The 21229-nt window shown below is 43.6% G+C and overlaps 1 protein-coding gene and 1 long non-coding RNA gene across 4 annotated transcripts in view; one reads left to right on the top strand and one right to left on the bottom strand.

Moving 5' to 3' along the window:
* LOC135362127 (uncharacterized) overlaps window positions 1-21229 on the top strand; it is a 29017-nt gene that overhangs the window by 1155 nt on the left and 6633 nt on the right. The gene's annotated exons all lie outside the window — the stretch shown is intronic.
* PIK3CG (phosphatidylinositol-4,5-bisphosphate 3-kinase catalytic subunit gamma) overlaps window positions 8138-21229 on the bottom strand; it is a 33362-nt gene continuing 20270 nt past the window's right edge. For all 3 annotated transcript variants that reach the window (XM_045864880.2, XM_045864882.2, XM_045864881.2), the window contains exon 11: window positions 8138-9408. In XM_045864880.2, coding sequence (XP_045720836.1) covers window positions 9130-9408 — 279 coding nt within the window. In that variant the 3' untranslated portion in view covers window positions 8138-9129. The remainder of the gene's footprint in view (window positions 9409-21229) is intronic.

The following is a 21229-nucleotide window of genomic DNA, read 5'->3' as shown; positions in this document are numbered from 1 at the left end:
TGTTTTCGTTGGCATTTCCTCATGTACCTCGCGCTTTTACACCTCACTGCCTTTGTACCTCTCCTGCCCTCACCCATGTGGAATGCTTTTACCCGCATGGTGAGATCCTATGTATTCCTCAAAACCACACTCACATGTTACCTTCATTAGGAAGCCTTTCCTGGGCCCTGAGTCAGAATTAACTTGTGGCATCTTTGTATTTTCTTGACTCTGTATTTATACCTCTATTACAACACGTCCCAACCTGTCTTCGCTCTCTACTTGAGAGGTCAGCTTTACGTCCTCGCCCCTACTCCCAAGCCTGCAACGGAGCAGGCGCAGTAGATGAAGACGCTCCACCAGGGGTCTCCCGGACAGTCCGGTGTGAATGTGCCTGTCCCCTCCGCCAGATGGCGCTTTACTTATTTTTGTTTCCCCGGATCACCGAGGAGGGCTGAATGCCCGGCACACAGTGGACGCTGAATAAGGGTCTGTTAAACGGGGGACTTGGTCTCCCTTTGAAATGCTCTCACACTCTTCACAGTGATTTTCATAATATAGATCTGGGCTTCCACTCTTGGTGAAGGGCTGTAACGGCTGTTGGAGTGGACAGACTTCCCGGACGTGGTTCTTAGAGTTTCCATTTGGCCTGATGATTGCTGCTGAACTTGCCTCTTTGAATCAACTAGACGGTAGGAGGGAGAGAATGAGAAGAAAAAGTGGGAATGCCGCTTGACGCACCAGGGTTCAGTGGGCGCTCCGCTTCTCTCCTCCTCCTCCTCCTCTTCTAGAGCGAAATGCTGCTCTAGAAGGTCTCTTTCTAGATCCTCTGATGACTTCAGGTGTTCCTGTGCCCCTTCTCTCCTCTTCCTCCCTGCTGGGCTGCGTGAGCACGGCCCTAAGATCCACGAAACAGCAAGCTTACGTTTAAGAAGTGGGATATCTGCATCAATATGTAAAACACGCGCGGCATGAGTTATGCCTTTGTATTTATAGGGACGCGTCCAACTTTTTGGTCTGCAGGTTCCCTGACAAGGCTGAAAGTAGCAGGCTTTATACACATGGATTATTCTTAGATTAGTGGCCGCCACTGCTGTTTACAGATCCTGGCAACGTTTAGGACTCTGCTATTTTTAGATTCAACTAACATTGCCAAGGGGACACTCTGTGCCCTGCACTGTGCTAAGTTCTTACATGAATTCATTTGTCTTTTTTAATCTTTGGAACAACTCTGAAATGTGTTAGCTATCTATTGCCACATGAGAAATGACTCAAACTTGGTGGCTTAAAACCATAACATTATTATCTTACGGTATCCGTGGATCAGGAATCCAGGCACAGTTTAGCTGGGTCCTCTGGCTCTGGGTCTCTCACAGGCTTGACTTGAAAAGACCTCTTGCCCAGCTCATTTATGTGGTTGCTGGCAGAATTCACTTCATCTCTCCCTGTGGGCCAGAGGCCTCCCTGGGTTCCTTGCCACACAGACCTCTCTAGAGAGAGGTTCACGACATGGCAGGCGGCTTCATTGAGCTGAACAGGTGGGAAAGAGCGAGCTAGAGAATGCTAGTAAGGTGAAACTCACAGGCTTTTGCAACCTCATCTTGAAAGTGACGTCGCATCATCTTTGCTGTATTTTATTTGTTAGAGGCAAGTTGCTAGGCCCAGTTCGTACTCAAGGGGAGGGAATCACACAAGGGTGTGACACCAGGAGTCAGAGATCACTGGGGACCATATTGGAGGTCTACCTATGACAGAGATAGTTTAAAGCCCATTTTACAGATGAGAAAATTGAGATGCCATTAGAAAAACAGAGATGATTGATGATGTATGTATATGTATTGATGAAAATTCATGTCTCTGAGCTGTATTTCTCAAGCGTAGGTTGGTACATGTTTTCAGCCTCCTTGGAGGTTTGACTTTCCCTACCAACCCATAGAATCTGCCCCTGTGTCTTCTAGAACATTGCTATGCGAAGTGTGGTTCAGGGACCAGCAGCACTGGCTTTGCCTGGGAGCTTGTTGGAAATGCAGAACCTCAAGCCTTGTCCCAGACCTATGGAATGAGCATCTGCATGCCTGGTGATCTGCGTGCACATTAAAGTCGGAGAAATGCTGCTCCAGAAGGTCCCTTTTCTAGGTTGTCTGATGACCGCAGGTGTTCCCACGCTCCTCTGTCTGCTGGCACTGCTCGTTGCTTGCCCTTCAGCAGTAGTGGGGAATATGACCATGTATCGCTGCATGAATTTGAAAACCAGAGGAAATGAAGCCCCTGAAATGAAGGCTTCTTGTCACCTACTGTCTTGTGTAACCAACAAGGGAAGAGGAACAAAGGGTCTCTCTCCGCAATCTTAGGTAGAACAGGAACCCCTGGCCTGCATTGTGACAGATGGCAGACAAACGTGAAAGTTGACATTTGGCTCTGGAATGAACTAGAGCAAATTGGTCCAGCAAGTGAGCCTTCCTAAATTACTTTATTTAGGCAACCTAGATGAATCTGCAAAGCATTATGCTATGTGAGAGTAGGCTGGCACGAAAGACCACATATGGCATGGTTCCGTTTCTATGCAGTTCTAGAAAAGCCAAGACTATAGTGACCCAAAGCATTTTGGTGGAGACAAGGCAGAAACTTACTACACAGAGGCCTGAGGGAGCTTTCTGGAGATGGGACCAGACTGCATCTTGACTGTGGTGGTAGATACATGGGTGTGTATACATTTGTTAAACTCATCACAATGTACATTTAAATGGCTGAATTTTATTTTATATAAATTAACTTTCCATAAAGTTGATGGGGGGGGAAAGGTAAGTAGGAGTTAGTAGCCTTCAGGTCGTGGTCCCAGGGTCCTGGGATCGAGCCCACATTGGCTCTGTATTCCTTGCTGTGCCCCTGTCCCCCATTATATCCTCCCAATCAGGTGACCAGTGCATTATGAACCCAGCCAGACCCAGAGGCCGGTTCCCAGAAGGAAAAAGTCCTGCTGAAGCAGCAGACAGGGAGATTTGATTTATACTAATGAGCGCATGGGTAGGAAAAAACCTGACACTCCTGAGAAGTGAAAATGAGGCGGTTTGCACCTCCAAGGGGGATGTCACGTGTGAGCTAGAGAGTTCAGTGTGGGCACATGGGCTGTGGAAGATTTGTAGAGCTGAGAAGAGCTGGACCCAGCAAGGCATCCCTTACCGACTAAATAGACAGCATCCCGAGAGGTCTCCCTTCTCTAAGAGCATTGTCATCTTGGGAGACAGATCAGGCCCGCCTTAGTGTACAAAAGATCACAATCAGGTGGGGTTGGGTAAGGCAGGAAACCTTACTGTAGTCGTTTATATGCCAGAAGGTTCTGACAACAGCTCGGATGTCACATGATAATTATTGACTTCACATGATTTTTTTTTTTCCCCTTTGAGAAAATTTTCTGAGCTTTTAGTGAGGTTTGATATAAGCGAAAGGATAGGATTATCATGCAGATTGCATTGTTTTTTCAAAATTAAAAGAGTATTTTTTTTCTGTTTTTTAAAAAACTCAAATAATATAAAGTCCTATTTCCCAAGGCTCAAGAGAAAAAAAAACAAAAAAAATGTGAAGTCAAAAAAAATCACGATTGACAGTTTGGTGTGAATATATTCTCCCAGCCTTTTAATGTTGCTACAAACCTACATTTTTATTTGACTAGGACTGTACCGTAATACTGGCCTATAACCACCTTTTTTCACTCCTCAATAGGTCCTAGATCTACATGGGTCGATACATTTTCATCTTTCTTATCTTTTCAGGGGCTTCACTGTAGTCCATTGTATGAATATGACTATATTAACCAATCCCCTGTTTTAGGCTGTTTCCAATTTGGGGTTGTACTACAGAAAACTCTGGTAACTGGTTCTGCCTAGAACTCTTTGCACACTTGTCCAATAATCTCTAAGGGATAAATTCTTGGATGTGGACTTGATGGATTGGAGAACAGGTATCTTCTTAATTTGGTAAAATTTGACAAAATGCCATGCATAAATTTATCAGCTTGTTCTGCTTTCAACAGTGTGATAGAGCGTTCTTTCTCCCAAATTATCACTAACTCTGGGCTTTGCAGATCTTGGCTAATCTGATGGTGAAAAGAAACTTATCTTAATTTGCATTTGTTTAATCAGCAGTGATTTTGGGTCCACTGTCAAATGCTTATCAGCCACATGCATTTTTTTTGGTGAATTCGATATTTTTCTGATAAGGTATTTATTTTTTACTTATTGAATTATTAGAGCTTTTTATATATTAAGTATACTAGCACTTTGTCACATATTTTGCATGCAATGAAATCTTTCTGGTAACAGCAGAAAATATCCAACAGTTTACTTACATAAACTCTGTCCCCCCCCCGAAAAAAGAAACCCCCCACAAAACTGATGATTGTTGACGCTCTATTAGTGTCCTGGGGATGTCATAACAAAATATCACCAACTGGATGACTCCAAACAGAAGTCTATTCTCTCGCGGTTCTAGAGGCTAGAAATCTGACGTCCAGGTGTTGGCAGGGCCGTGCTCCCTCGGAAGCTTCTAGGGGAGGGCCCTTCCTTGCCTTCCTTGCCTCTTCCAGCTTCTGGTAGCCCATGTGTTCCTGACATTAGACACTATAATCTCTACCTCTGTGACCTTCTCTCTCAACTGTACCAGTCCTGTTGGGTCAGGGCCCACCGTCATGCCCTCATCTTAACTTTATTACACCGGTAGAACCTATTTCCAAAAAACCTTGCATTCACAGATACCGGGATTAGGACTTCATATCTTTTTGGGGGACACATTTCAACCCAGAAGAGACACCCGTTATGAAGTGTCTGCTATTCCCAGCAAGCTATAGACTCTGTAAGGACTGAGGCTGGGTCAGTTTTGCTCTATATTCTAATCCCTGGTCCTCAGTACAGAGTCCAGCAGGTTGTGGGAACTCCACAGGTTTCTTAAAGAATTTGACTTTCAGGAATCTCTGGCCTTTCAGAAATTAAAAGATGTGTACAGAGAACACAAGATGGCCTTTCAGAAATTAAAAGATGTGTACAGAGAACACAAGATGTCAATTCTTTCATTTGAATTTACATTTAACAATTAAGATGCAAATACAAGTGGGAGACCTGGACTATCCAGAAGAAGGAATGTCTCAACTTTCTGAATGAGTATGTTTTCTTTTTTTTTTTTTTATTATTATGTTATGTTAATCACTATACATCATTAGTTTTAGATGTAGTGTTCCATGATTCATTGTTTGTGCATAACACCCAGTGCTCCATGCCGAACGTGCCCTCCTCAATACCCATCACCAGGCTAACCTATCCCCCCACCCCCCTCCCCTCTAGAACCCTCAGTTTGTTTTTCAGAGTCCATCGTCTCTCATGGTTCGTCTACCCCTCCAATTTCCCCCCCTTCATTCTTCCCCTCCTGCTATCTTCTTTTTTTTTTTTCCTTAACATATATTGCATTATTTGTTTCAGAGGTACAGATCTGAGATTCAACACTCTTGCACAATTCACAGCGCTTACCAGAGCACATACCCTCCCCAGTGTCTATCACCCAGTCACCCCATCCTTCCCACACCACCCCCCACTCCAGCAACCCTCAGTTTGTTCCCTGAGATTAAGAATTCCTCATATCAGTGAGGTCATATGATACATGTCTTTCTCTGTTTGACTTATTTCGCTCAGCATAATACCCTCCAGTTTCATCCACGTCATTGCAAATGGCAAGATCTCATTCCTTTTGATGGCTGCATAATATTCCATTGTGTGTGTGTGTGTGTGTGTGTGTGTATACACCACATCTTATTTATCCATTCATCTGTCAATGGACATCTTGGCTCTTTCCACAGTTTGGCTATTGTGGGCATTGCTACTATAAACATCGGGGTGCACGTACCCCTTCGGATCCCTACATTTGTATCTTTGGGGTAAATACCCAGTAGTGCAATTGCTGGGTTGTATGGTAGCTCTATTTTCAACTTTTTGAAGAACCTCCATACTGTTTTCCAGAATGGCTGCACCAGCTTGCATTCCCACCAACAGTGTAGGAAGGTTCCCCTTTCTCTGCATCCCTGCCAACATCTGTCATTTCCTGACTTGTTAATTTTAGCCACCGAAGGAGTATGTTTGCCAAGGAGTGTGCTTTAGGTTCGCCTAGCACCTGTCTTAAAAATGAGTCTTTGCACATATGCAGACAAGTACATAGACTAGAACCACATTTATTGACCAGAATTATTAGGTTGGGTTAAACAGAAATAAGACAGCAGAACACTTAAAATCCCTCCATTTTTTTCTTTGTATCATAAAACACAATTGACAATTTATTTCATAACCATGGCAAATAGAGCCTAGTTTACCAAATGCCAGAATTTGCTCCAGAAATTTACTTTCTAAATTATTTTTTGGCTCATTTCCAAAAATAATTTCCATTTACAGAGGACTCACAGCCTCCAAGTTATCCTGCAGAATTCCTATATCTAATCTTTCTTTAAAAAAAAATTCATCTCCTATAAAATATATACTTGTTACTTTTTTAAAAGTTAAGCATTTTCTCTAGGGATTTCTATATTTTATCTATAATGTCTCCACTCCCTCACACTTTCACCAAAGCTAGTCAAATACAGTCATTTGGGGCTAGGCCTTGAACACCTGCTTTGCTCTACTTTGAGCGGCCATGGTTCTAGTCCAAAAACAATGGGCCAGTGTTTTAAGTCCTAATGTATGGCCACAGAGATGAGGTATTTTAATTAGAACAGAAATAACATTTTGATCTGGGCACTTTATCTGAACTCATGCATAGTCCAAATGTAAAACTGAGCACCAAAGCCATTATTCAGATACATACATTTCCAGCTTCATGGGTTTGTGACCTATGTAGTCCTGTGCTTGGTTTCATGTTCTGCTGTTGCCATCTTGAGTTTCTTAATAATTTTTGAATGGCAAGCCCCCACATTTCCATTTTGCATTGGACTCTGCAAATTATGAGCTGGTCCTGGACACACACAAAATCTGCTTTGACCTGAATCATCTGACTTGTAATCTCTGTTTTCATCTGGCAGTGAAGATTGAGTTGTGGGTAGTTCCCCGAAATCTCCTCCCAGGAGGAGATGACCCTGGTTCTAGAACGTTTTCAAAGATCTAAAAGTTGTGGGTCATGTGATTCCCTGGGAGTAATGAAGGAAGGAAACACACAAAGGTGATTTTTATCGGCAAATCTGAAGAGTTAATGTTCTACCTTCAGTGAAATATGGAGGAATGAAGCCCAATGTGATGTGTACCAGCCTAAGAACCTGTTCGTTTGAAGAGAAAATAGGTATGCCCATGTGCCAATAAGCTAAATATAAATACATTCCTCTGTAATTCTTCTATCAAAGATGATGATTTCAGCAATTCAAATCTGTGCAAGGCCACGCTCCACTGCTCTTTATAAGAATAATGAATACATCCTCTTCTGAATTAGAAAGCATCATTCTTCCTATTCTTCTTCAAAAGAATGGTGGGGAATAGTTGTTGTAAAAATGCCATAAAACATCTACCTTCCATTAGGACAGAGGATTAAACATTTCATTACAGGGCATGGTCCTTTCTACAGGAGGATAGAGTGTGATTTTAAAAGGACAAGTTGTCAAGGAAGAGTTCTTTCTAGACCCCTTACGAGCCGGGGGAAAGGCTCAGCAGGCAAGGAAGCAGAGTTACCTATACCTTCAAAGGGCTTTTGCATATACAAAATGAAGGGTTTGGGCTACACCGAAGTCAAACAGGTATCTATTTAGAAAAATTTTAAATTAAATATCTATTTATATCTGATTGTGTTTAAACGTAGACACTGTTAACAGAGTTATTTCTAGGTAAAGTAGTAACTATACGTAATTTTAAAATACTTTATAAATAATGTAACGATCTTTCTCTACGGTTAAACAACGCTTCCAATAAATAGCAGAATATTTAGGAGATGAAAATAGTTTTTAAAGAAGACATTTCAATTTCTAGGAAATCTGAAGAATATGTCAGAGTTTCAAAGTCCTTTAAACTGAGAGATGGCCAGGGCACGTAGTGTTCTTCCTAACTTGAAGTACTGTTTAGATCTCAAAGACCTTCTTCCATTGAAAAAGAAAGAAAAAACTGCTTAGGCTAAAATTTAAAATTAAGGCATTTGGAAACAAATCCATATTTCCTAGAATGTCCTCTTTAATAATACAGTTAAAAAAAAAAAAACTCCACCAAACATTTTTACAAATAAGTACCTAAAATTCCAGTAACCCTAGAGGAGAAATTGTTTTTCAACTGCTGTTTGAATTCTAGGGTCGATGTGTTCTTGAGGATTTCACAACTTGGGTAAAAAGTTGTGGGAGGGTTAGCCATTAAGGAAGAAGGGAGGCAGGGAGGAAGATAAAAAGGTAAAAGAAAAAAAGAGTCCCTTTAGTTTCCTCCTGTTTCCACGGTAGAAAAGGCTGGGGTAACTGTACTTGACAATTTACTCTTGGGCAGAGTTGAGACTAATGGTCTCATCTCTGCTATTCCTCTTTGTAATCCTGCAGCCAGACCAGCAGGGAAGGGTCAGGGCACAAAGGTTCAGGTTTTCCAGTGTGTGTTTGTACGTCTTGGTTGTATACTGTAAAAGACCCTAATTACAAAAGACAATGGAAAGGCTAAGTCTCCTTCCTTTGCTTTTAGCAAATCGCTAACCTCTCCAGACATGGAGGGGGATGTTTGGAAGTGTCTTTCCGGGAATGAGAGAAAGGTTACGGTGATGACATCTTTTTCTCTCAAGGGCTTGAGGAACCCAAGAATAACCAAAATTGAGAGTAAACCCAGATGAAAAGAGATGTCACCAATTATTCTCAAGAAGCACTCAATAATAAGATAGTCAAATCAGCAGGCACAATGAGGAAGTAATGTGTTCAAACTAAGAATGTTCTCCAACATCACCGAGGCGAATGAGAAAAAAAGAAACCTGCGCATAAGCCTAAAACCGAATGTGGCTTAATCTGACATGCCAGTGTTTTCTTCCAGTGAAGAGTTCAGCCAGGAACAGGGCTGTCTTTCTGAGGTGCCAGCCTTCATGATGTCCTGTGACATTTTAGATCCGAGTTCGATGACAGACATGCTGACTTAGAGCTTTAGGACACGAACTAGTTTTGCATTCTAGCCCGGAGAATTAGGCTGAATGTTTCTCTCCTTGTTTGATGCCCAGAACAAGATGCAGGAACCAGTTAAACTGCACCGTCCATCCTTTGTCCCTGCAAACTTCGATCTGATCAAGGAAATACTTCTTAGCTTCCTCCTCATTCTTCCCCACTGTTAGGGCATCCCGAATATATTCGATATCTTCTTTGCTTGTTAACTGGGGCATTCCCGTCATCAGCATCATGGAGAACAGGATGATCAGCAGGTTTGTGTGGTGACGAAGGGCTAGGTAAGCCTTGACGCAGACGTCCTGCATAAAGGAAAACGAAGTGCTGTTACCATTGTTGCATTAACTAAGTGGGCTGAAGACCATGGGGCTGTCCTGAAATTTACATGGCGTTATCCTGTCCTCGTGGGTGGAAGCTGTCACCAACAGGGCAGGTCGCCGGCCTCAGATGGAAGCCTTGATGAGAACGTAAGACTGTGTTTATACTCTCTGGAGCACATTACTGTCGTCACCTACGTCCAGGCTGGGCTCAAGGAGAACTAATTGATACTCTATGTTTCATCTTTTTTCTTACTCGACCTTTTACGTCCATTTCTTTCCTAGGAAATTGAGGGTGGAAATTTCTGTAGTCTCTAAAAAGGGATGGGTCAGTTTTTGAACACCATACTGGAAGCAATAAACTTTATGTAAGTGTAAGTGTTTGCCAAGGGCTAATGGAATCCAGAGAAACGATGGAAATGTGGTGTTGGAGATTTTGTTTTCATCTTTATTTTACAATTTGTCCTATTCTAAGAAAACAGATGTATTAGCGTTTTGCTGACACACAAAACTGTTGAATAAACTTGGGAATTTTAATATAAATTCTGAATACTGAGTGAGACAGAGAGCTTTAAGCAAATGCTTTGGCTGGTGCCTCTTCCAAAAGCCTTTGAGCAGATGATACAGGTGAGTAAGTCCACTTAGGAAGCAAGGCATGCTTATGCTAATTAAATGGTCCCAAAGCATAGAAGAAATTTCAAGGTTCACAATTTTACAGCATGAGAACAACCCAACCCTAATATCGTAACTTGGCAAAGATTGCGTGTTAAAGAAAACTGAAGTTAATGATTACAGATATAGGGGTGCCTGGGTGGCTCAGATGGTTAAGGGTCTGTCCTTCGGCTCAGGTCATGATCCCAGGGTCCTGGGATCAAGTCCTGCATCGGGCTCCCTGCTCGGTGGGAAGCCTGCTTCTCCCTCTCCTACTGCTCCCTCTGCTTATGCTCTCTTTCTCTCTCTGTCAAATAAATAAATAAAATCTTTAAAAAAATGATTACAGATATAAATATTTCAAATAAAATACGGAGTAAAATACTAAGAGAATAATACACTATCACCAGAGTTTATTCCAAAATTGCAAGGACAGATCATCATAAGGTACTGTATGAAAACCCACTTCTGATTATTTTTTTTAAGATTTTATTTTTAAGTAATCTTTATACCCAGCATGGGGCTCAAACTCACAGCCCCAAGATCGAGAATTGTATGCTCTACTGACTTGAGCCAGCCAGGTGCCTCCGCTTCTGATTTCTTAAAATTAACATGTTACTTAATATGTAACTAAAATGTAAAAGGTAAAATTGTTAGTATTTATTTATTTTAAAGATTTTATTTATTTATTTGACAGAGAGAGGGGGAGAGCAAAAGTAGGCAAAGCAGCAAGCAGAGGGTGAGGGAGAAGCAGGCTCCCTGCTGAGCAGGGAGCCCGATGCAGGGCTCAATCCCAGGATCCTGGGATCATGACCTGAGCCGAAGGCAGATGATTAACTGACTGAGCCACCCAGGCGCCCTGATTGTTAGTATTTACAAATAACTTCACTGTCTCCTGGAACACCGAGGGGAAAAAACAAAAATATGATAGTAACTAGTTTTCATTAAACTAGCTTTTTATAAAATTAATACATAGGATGCTATAAATCAGAGCCACCAGTTAGAACGTATAGTGAAAAGACAGATGCTGTGAATAATGGCAACAAAACACCCCATGATTCCTGGGATAAATACATACACAAACCCTGCAGAGCCCGTTTTTTAAACATGTAAAAATTTACTGAGAAATGTAAGTGAAAACTTGAACATGTGGAGTGATATAGCATGATCCTTGGAGAGAAGACTATTATAAAGATGCAAATTCTTCTTAAGTTCATCTATGATGAAATTTCAACAAAAATTCCTATTGGATATTTAAACCCAGATATGGTTTTAAGTATGTCTGGAATCATTAGGGCCCGAGAGAACATTTTGAACAAGGACAGTAATGAAAAACAGTGCTTGGCATGTGAGATACTAAAACATATTATAAAACTACATACAGTATTTGAAACTGTGGGAAACAGTACCTACTCTTACCGCCCCCCCCCAAAAAAGATAACACATTTTGTAGATGAGAATGGAAAGTTCAGCACACGGATCTGACTACATGCCACATGTAGGGTATAACAACGGTGACTTCTCCAATTAGGAGAAGATCTGTTATTGGATAAATGGGGTTGGTACAATCAGCTCATCATTTGGGGGACAAATAAAGCTTACCCTGTGTAATACGTGAAAATAAATTCCCGATGCTTTAAAGATTAAATACGCTACCTTTCATCTTTTGTCTTACTCTGCCTTTACGTCAATTTCTTTCCTAGGAAATTGGCAAACATTTAAATAATCGTAGAGTGGGAAAGGCCTTTATGAAGATCACTTTCCAAGGTGCAAGCTATAAGGCAAAGGTGGAGAGATTATGGAAACATTACTGAGGGGGAAGAAATAGCTATAAACAACAATAGAAGAGATAAACAGCAAGAGAAAACATTTGCAACACGACAAATCACTCTTCCATTACCGGCCCTCAATAGCTCTTACAAATCAGTAAGAAAGAGTGGATAAATAGTTGGCTAGACCTATAAGCCAAGGATATAAATGCGAATTCACACTATAAGACATAAAAACAGAGAATAAACATGAAAAAATACATTACCTCATTAGTAAACAAATAAATGTAACGAAACGAGATGGAAACATTCACCTACCAAATTGGAAAATCTTAATTTTTTTTTTTAAAAGAATAATATCCAATGCTCACTTTTCATGGGCTGACAGAAGGTGGGAATAGGTATAATTTTACTAGTGGACAATTTGATAACATGCATCAAAAACTTTAAGTTACTAATAAGTGTTCTAGAACTTCATTGCGTGACCAATGCCTTTCATCAAAACTCAAGGAAATGTACACGCAAAAAGGCCCAGTTCTGCTGTAGGTGAATTATGCCTCAATAAACTGGATTTTAAAAATGTCTATATCCTTTTACCCGGCAATTTCCATGCTAGAAATTCACCTTTTAAAAAAATTGGGTCATTTTTGCAGTACTTGGTCTACAAGAATATTCAGCAGAACGTTGTTTAAAAATGCAGGACCTTGAAGGTAACCTGGATATCCTACAAGTTGGGGTTGATAAAAAGGATTAATGAGAGTCCCTCCAGCCAAGTGCTTTCTAACTGCTGGAGTGAGATTGGACAGGAATATGGAATGACTGTGTAACTGTCTGAGTTAAAAAGTGGGCATCAAACAACACATGTAGCGTAAGCCCATGTTGGTAAACGAACACAAAATATTTATAGAGAAAAAAGACTATAAGGTTAACAGGCCAAATGTTGAGGTAGTGAGTTTCCTTTTTGCTTTTGGATAATCTTGTCTGTATCAGTTGCACGTGGCCGGCTGAGAGTCGCAGTAATGGTGGTTATGCCTGTGTTATTCTGTACGGCAAGGCTGGACCATGGACGCATCACCCTGTGCAAGTAGAAAAGCCCATGGACTATTCTGACATTAAGCGAGACAATATATATAAAATGCCTGGCCCTGGGGCCGGCACATGGTGAGCGTTCAATAAGAGATCGTATCTCCTTTCCCTGCCTGGAGGGGAGATCGCTCTGTATCTCCTCTCTGCCTACTTGCCCTGGAGCTGGAGACTTCCAGACCCAAAAGCCTGGGCTGTTCCTGCCGTGGCCCCAGTGCATTCGGGCTCTTACATCCTTAATGACTCCACTTATGGCCGGAAATCATTACCTTTTGCTCATCCAGAGGACCCACCAAAGTCACTCTCATTTCTTGGTAATTACACAAGGGCAGACCTCACCGTGGGGCAACTGGCTCATTAATTGGTCAGCTCACACGATTCTCACAAGGGCATAGATGGAGATGCCTTTTGATTTTGAATTAGAGTGCATTCTGATTTCTGATTATTTTCTAGCCTTCTGTGCACTGGGGGCTCCAGGCACACCCCTTGCTGTCTGAGCTCACTGTGTGGTCAAACTCTTTAATAGAAAATTTTTGAGAAGGAAAATGAATCTGGGGCCAAGGTATTTTAATACCAATCCGTAGGTGCTCAGTGTATATTTTTAAGTGGAACCCATGGATTCACTCATCACTGTAGCACACGGAAATGTATTAAAGGAAAAGAACTGTCCTGTGTCTCTGTCTCTCTCCCTCTCTCAGGACATCTCATCTACCTAAGGCTTGAGGTTATTCAGTTCTGATTTTCACTGTGTGTGAAGGGTCATGTCTGTGAGGAAGAAATTTCATCCTCAAATTGCACACCCCATACCAGTCAGGCACAATGTGTAAATTCCGACTGGCAGCGCAGACTTGGAGCCTTCATTAGAGATGTAATTCTCTTTGGCTCAGCGACAGTACGGAGTCGGGGTGAGAAGTGCAGTCACACTTCGCTGCCTGCATTCAGCTCTTGGCTTTATTACGGACAAGCTGCTTGTCATCGGAGAAATCACTTAACCTCTCTGGAGCTCAGTTTCCTCATCTGTAGAATAAGAAGAAGAATAAGACCCGTTTCATAGGGTGGTGGTGAGATTCAAGTGCCGTGTGAGTGGTTGGCAATGATTATTAATAGAATGCAAAGTTGCATTATTGAACACACACGTCTCGATGCGGAGGTGGGGAGCAAGTTGGAAGCGGATAGTGGCCTGGCTGCATCTGCAGGTGGTTCTCCGCCCCCTCAAGCCCCAGAAGTTTCATTTCTGCCCTTGGTACTCAGCCACAGGGTGTATGTGAGAGCACCCTGGCTATGCTGCGTTGGGCCGGAGGCCTGTGGTTTGAGGGACTGAGGATGTGGCTTGGGGAGCTCAGGGGGAATCACAGAACACAGAAGTGACTGGCTGGAGCAGCAGAATTTTCCCTTCTGCCAGGACTGCCTGGCACTGACCTCAAACATCCTCTTCCTCTCCTTCTCAGCTGCCTGGGGAAGGCTGTATGATATGGAGTGGAGAAGAAGGGGTAAAGGAAGAATCCGATTTCAGGAACTCAGTGCAATGTACTTGTTAATGAGCGTGAATGCTGGGAACGCTGAAATATTGTTACTGTTAGCCGGAATGCTACCAGGAGTAGTTAATAAATAGATTGAGCCTACACAGCACATCAGCTCTTAATTGCATAGTTGATTCAAATGCCTTAATTATAGCATCTAGTACCAAAGGAAAGGCTTGTCTTCACAAAGCTACCACTCCTGTAAGTCTTGGGAACCAAGGAATTCATTACCATTTCAGGGTCAAAACTTGTTTCGTTAACTGGGCCGAAAGTAGTTCATTAAACAGAAAGCTTTCTATATACAGTCTACTAATTTCTTCCTTTTTTTTTTTTTTTAAAGATTTTATTTATTTGAGAGACAGGACAGAGAGCGGGAGTGAGTGCAAGCACGAGCAGGGGGGAAGGGCAGAGGCAGAGGGAGAAGTGAATGGGACTCCATCCCAGGACCCCGAGATCATGACCTGAGCCAAAGGCCTTAACCGACTCAGCCACCCAGGAGCCCCAGTCTACTAATTTCTTAGCCACCAATGAGCTCTGGCTACTTCAGACTGTCCAAGGTCATAGGGAATAGGCCTACTTTTTCTTAAACCAAACTCCTCCATTCTCATCTAGAAACAAGTGGAAGTGAAATATTACTGCACACACATATCGACAAAAATGAGGAAGTAACCCCAGGACTACAAAACAGGAACCCCAGGGCCAAGAGGGAGAAAGGAGAAAAACTCCCAAAGATTCATCAATGAAAAGCAGTGTCCGCACCCCCTGACTTTTTCTAAGTAGTAAGGCTGCCTCCGTCTGCTAGAGGAAGGAGGCAGTGGAGAGAAATAGTATTTCTGTCAGAGAGGGTTTTATTTTGTATTAAAAAAAAAAAATCAATGAATTGGTTTAGGCGATGCCTTTAGAAGTTATTTTGGCAAAACCGAGAGACACCAGTTAGCAGACCTAATAATGCAGGAGGAAGCATTTTCTGGTAAATCTGAAGGAAGAGTGTGTCTGACACTTGGCTGTGCACTTGTTGTGTTTGAATTAGGAACCTTCTCTCTAAGGACCTCTTAAAAATGATTCTCAGACCAGCTCTGTCTACCAGGGGAAGGGCTGTGTTGCCATGTTCTCAAGTACTTAGAAACTTCTTAGAAACCTACAGGTTACAATTACACTGTCCTTCATTAGTCAGGTATTCTAAATGGACTGTCTGTAGGGGTATGTGTGTGTATTCTAGCCTGTTCCAGAAAGGACTGAAGGTGAATTATATGGGTACCCAGAAGTCAAAATAACATTAATCTGAAGTGGGTAGAAAAAGGAAAGGAAGGACAAAGGAAATGATCACAGTGGGTTTGGGACAAAGACCAGTTCAACGCTTATACATCACAAACACTATATACTTGCTATGGACGATCTTAAATATATCTGTAACCAAAAGGAAAATCAAACCCCTTACTTCATCCAGTGTTCAGAGGATTTTAAGAAACTATTTGTTTAGGAGAAACACAGACTTTCTAGAGACTATGACCTAATAGCGATTTCGCAAGAGGATCTCCATAAAGAGTACACCTTTTGAAACATAGGGAATAACAAACACCCTCAGTGATACTCTTTGGGGAGACAAAACAATTCTCTACAAGAAACTAAACATTGAGAGAAGATGCCAATTGGGAAGTTATTCTTGATGTTTAATAGTCAAAGGGGTCCAATATCTTAGGCACTGAGTGACCCTGCGTACTGGCGGATTAACACATCAGTCCAATTCAAGGCCATCTTCCGAGGCTGTGTCTGGGTCAGATTCCACACCAGCGGATTCCAGCGCCTACAGATGACAGATGCTGGACCCTTCTCTGAGGCTATCTCCCAGTGGATAGTACAGTCCTGAGCATCTGATTCGGGCCTGGAGAGAGGCGGGGGAGCTTGACCGTGTTAGTGGTCCAGGGTGCAGATCCCAAGAGGGAATCCTTTCTCAACTCAGTGTTTTATGGGCAGTTCGACACATAAACTTGTCATCTCCCTGTTGACCTATAATAGGCCTCTATTACAGTCATTTGTGTTTCATCAATTGAGCTCCAAACGACTCCTTTGCTTGCTCTCTACCCGCCCCTCCCCCCCATCCAGCCCTTGCATTGCCTCAAACTGGATGCAGTTTTCCTTCCTTGACCCAAATTTCACCACACATTCCCAGCTATACCTGTGTTCCATCCATACCGGGTAACTGTACTTTTTGTTCCTAAATACTGATACTAAATACTGACTTCATGCCCCGGCTAATGTTACTCTTTTTGCCTGGATGTTCCTTCCCTCCCTGTATCTGCCTCGCAGAATGGAACTGATCTTATCCATCAATGCCCGATAAGAATCCTTCATTCCCAGTCCCTTTCTAACTAACCCTCAGGGCAGGAATCATGGCTCGGTCTGCAAACCACTTTTGAAATCCTTGGAACAAAGCTCTGTGTGTGTGTGTGTGTGTGTGTTCATTCGTGCACGCCCGCATGCACGCGCTCGCCTCCCGCCGTGTGCTGGGGCTGTGCCTCTCTGCTCCTTGTCACCCGGGCCCAGCACAGAGTCTGGCACACTGTAGCTAGTCTGCAAACCCAGGATGAATCAATGCTGAATGCGCAGCAGGCCATTTTGGCAAGAGTCATTGCTTTAAGAGGAGGGTGGATTAGGGAACGTCACCCCGGAGGGGGACTCAACCGTAAAGGCATCTTGCGAGCCCAGTCCTGAGCCTTCTGCGGGCCTGGCCCAGTGCCTGACATGTAGCAGATAGTACGTGTGTGTTGAACTAGTGTGCTCTCTTGGATACGGAAAAACAGGGCCTGATGACTACCAGAGGACGGAGCAGGAGGCTGAGAGCGTGCAGCCGGGCAGGTGGTAAGTACAGCGAGTTCTCAGTGTAGACGAACGCAGGGTTACCAGCATGAGGAAGGGCGGTCAGAGGGCAGGAGTGGGGAATACCGGGGAGGGGGCCGCAGTCCTCAGAAGTGTCAGATGCTAGGGTCCCTGTGGCGGGCGTTAGGATAGTACTTGAGGTTCCAGCAAGGCAAATGGCAGGAGGAAGCAGGGCCCCGGTCCTAGAGGCAGGTTAACAAGCAGGGCCCTGCTGGAGAAACTGAGGCAGAAATAGTTGAAAGAACCTGGGATCCAAGATGAGAGCAAGATGACAGCGGAGACGGTTCTTAACAACCCAAGTTAGGACTCCGCTCGGAGAGCGGGCGCGGGGCTGAGCCTCCCCGGCATGGGGCCCGCACTGCCAGTGGTGGACCCCAGGTGGGGCTGGTAAAGCTGGCCCCTGAGGTTAAAGTAGCACAACGAATGGGTGCCAGAACTCTCTCCTATAAAACGCTTAAGAGTGACATCTAGGGGCGCCTGGGTGGCTCAGTCATTAAGCGTCTGCCTTTGGCTCAGGTCGTGATCCCGGGGTCCTGGGATCGAGCCCCGCATCGGGCTCCCTGCTCGTCAGGAAGCCTGCTTCTCCCTCTCCCACTCCCCCTGCTTGTGTTCCCCCTCTCACTGTGTCTCTCTCTCTTGTCAAATACATAAATAAAATCTTAAAAAAAAAAAAGAGTGACATCTGGGGCAAATGCCTTTTAAGTGTGCTCATCGAGCCACCTGTTTTGCATAGATGTGCCCGGGAAGGTGTTATTTGGCTTCCCTGGTTTCTTTCGCTTTATGCAACATACATTTGCTCAGTGCCTACTGTGTGCCAAGGACAGGCAGGAACTGCCCCTCCACCCTCTCCCCTCCTCTCTGCCCTCTCTCCTCCACGACCTACTGAGCGCTCACTATGCCTCAGGCCCCACAGGAGGGATTCAGGTCAGAAGTGGCGCAACTGCCACAGACTTGCACGGACAGTGATATGCTGTCCCAGGTGCAGGGGGAGCAAAGGATAACGCCAGGGCCCCCACGTAGGAGACTGCTCGGAGGAATGACATGGAAGCGGAGACCTGAAGGGTGTTCCAGGAAGAAGGCCACCATGGCCTTGACCGAGTGAGAGAGTGTGGGGAGAGTGCCATGGGGTCCGGCTGGAGAGGGCAGGGGCCCCCTGAGTGGAGCCTTGTAGGGCAAGCTTAGATACTCGAGTTTGCTTCAAAGTGAGGTGAGAAGCCACTGAACAGTTTATAGGGGGTAACACTGTATCTATTGCTTCAGTTCAGTTTTTAACCAAATCCTGATTAATTTACAACCTTCTCAAAGGCCAAATAATAGAATGAAGGAAAAACACTCAAATGTTAACAGTATTATTTTTGGAAGGTGGGTTTTTAGTATCTTCCTGATATTTTTAATATTTTACTGACTTAAAACACATTTACTGCTTTTAAAATTAGGAAAAAGCCCCACGTTCTTAGATTAAAAAAAGGGGGAGCCAAATTTCCTTTGCTAATGATATGTGTTTGTATGTCATAGAGGTTCTAAAACCATTTAGTGAAATTTAAAGCACAGTGGTTCTAAAATCAATTGTCAGTGGGTAAAATATGGTTTTGTCTTTTCACTCTTTTGGTAAGGGAGAGATTTTTCAAAGGAGACTTTATTTATAAAAATCATCATCATTGACATGTTTCTGTTTAGCACCTGGTGTCCAGGATGCTGCTCTGAAGGCTAACGGATGTTCTTGGTTTCAAATAGTAAGCATGCCTTGGTTTTGTGCCTTTTTGTCTGATTACAGCTTGCTCCTAAAGTCGACCCCATTTGGAAATAATTTATTAAGATGGTCCTGGGCTTAACAAGTATTTTGGGAAAAAGGAAGAGGGGAGATAAAGCAGTGCCTTCCTCTTTCAGTTTCCGGCCTTTGAGCCTTTGGCCAGGAGTTAGGTATGTTTTCATGTCTTTGTGGAGAAGGCTCACCTCACCCTTAATGAAAAGTGGGTCAGCTTTTCTTCACCCTCCCTAACAGGTTATTCAAATGTGCTGCGTGCATTAATTAACCTTATCATTCCAAATTAGCGGTCTGCTGGAAATGAGGACACCTTTGATTCAAAATGTAAATATATACAACATTTCCCAGCCTACTTAAAAATGGCAGCTTTATTATACAAGATCCTGTGGTGCTATTTAGAGAGTTTAGAAACATACTCCCAGAGCTTGAAGGACTTTTCATCTCAAAAAAGGAACATAAAACTAAGAAACAGGAAAACTTCTGGAAGGCTTGGTAGTATGTTAAAAAAAAAATTGTCACAAGGTCTGAGTCAAATGATGAAAAACCTGCTACTCATCTTTGTCAGGCTGAAACTTTAGAAAGCCTGTATATGTATAATTGTATACACACATGGGTATGTGGTCAGCTTTTTTCCTGTTGTGAGTGAGGAGCGTGGGGATAGTATCGGGGCGGGGGGGGCAGACAAGGGGGCAGGATGGCGGGGCAAGCAGAGCTTGGACCCCTTCCCCTTGCTCTTTCACCAGAACACCTCTACTTTTTTGTGTTTTGTATATTGCTTGTATATTGCTGTTGTGCTCTCATTTTTTTTTTTTTTAAAGATTTTATTTATTTATTTGACAGAGAGAGACACAGCGAGAGAGGGAACACAAGCAGGGGGAGTGGGAGAGGGAGAAGTAGGTTTCCCGCTGAGCAGGGAGCCCGTGGGTCTCGATTCCAGGACCCTGGGATCATGACCTGAGCCGAAGGCAGACGCTTAACGACTGAGCCACCCAGGCGCCCTGTTGTGCTCTCATTTTTTTTTTTTTGATGATTTTATTTATTTATTCATGAGAGACAGAGAGAGAGAGAGAGAGGCAGAGGGAGAAGCAGGCTCCCAAGGAGCAGGAAGCCTGATGCGGGACTCGATCCCAGGACCCTGAGATCATGACCTGAGCCGAAGGCAGACGCTCAACCATCTGAGCCACCCAGGCGCCCTGTGCTCTCATTTCTAAGAGGGCTTCTCAACTTAAAAGTTTTCAAAGTTCGAAGACCCATTGCCATATACGTGACAACGGAGGCCGTTGGGTATTGGATTTCGGCTGTGCTCTAGGCACTGGGATGAGCATCCTACCTATTCTGTTCAGATAATCCTGAAAAATACCACATGAAGGAGGTCTTCCTGTTGCCATTTTTTACAGAAGAGGGATCCAAGGGTCTGAACAGATGAGTACTTTGTATCACATGCAGAGATATTGAGTAGCGAGCCAGGATCAAGCTATTTGCCTGCTCCAAAGCCCATCCTTCAGCCACAGTGCTGTTCTGGATCTGGGCTTAAGGCTCAAAGTCCATATATTCACAGATACTGAAACTGCAGGCCTGTACTCTAGAACCCAGACACGTAAGTACAGTAAAATTCACGAAGGTGTGTTTTTAGCAGTGCACACTGCCTAGAGGTCACTTTGGTGAGGGAGGTCTCAGCGGTTTGGGAAAGAAGCTTTGGTCACAAAGGACAGAGCAATGGTCCCAGACGGAGAGAATAGTGCAAAGGCTCCCTGCAGAGGGTCGTTGCTTTGGGTCGAAGCTGCCTGGGACAGGGACGTGGCCTCCCACGTCCAAATCTTCATTAAAGAATATTTTGAAGCTTAACAACAAAAAAGAGTAAAGGGGGAAATACTGCTGGGATTTTAGGGGTGGCATGGGCCCTGTGGGGGTCTACAGGAACAGGAGAGATGGGCAGTCATTCTGAGGAAAACCACTGAGCGAGAGAAAGAGAACACACACAGAGACAGCAGGAAAGCCTGTCGGTGAGGACGGACTCCTGCATGCCCGACTCCCAATGGCACGACTGCTGCTATGCATGAGGCTATGCGGATGAACCCCCTCCTCTGGGAGAGAACTGAGGGTCCCCCTCTTCTTTAAATGGTGAAGTTCTTCAGGTTTTT

This window comes from Mirounga angustirostris, unplaced genomic scaffold, assembly GCF_029215605.1.
Source record: "Mirounga angustirostris isolate CCGP_5_RB_7025 unplaced genomic scaffold, mMirAng1.0.hap1 SCAF_12, whole genome shotgun sequence".
NCBI classification, from domain to species: domain Eukaryota; kingdom Metazoa; phylum Chordata; class Mammalia; order Carnivora; family Phocidae; genus Mirounga; species Mirounga angustirostris.
Note: the sequence above shows the minus strand (reverse complement) of the source record. Positions and strands in the feature narration are given on the sequence as shown.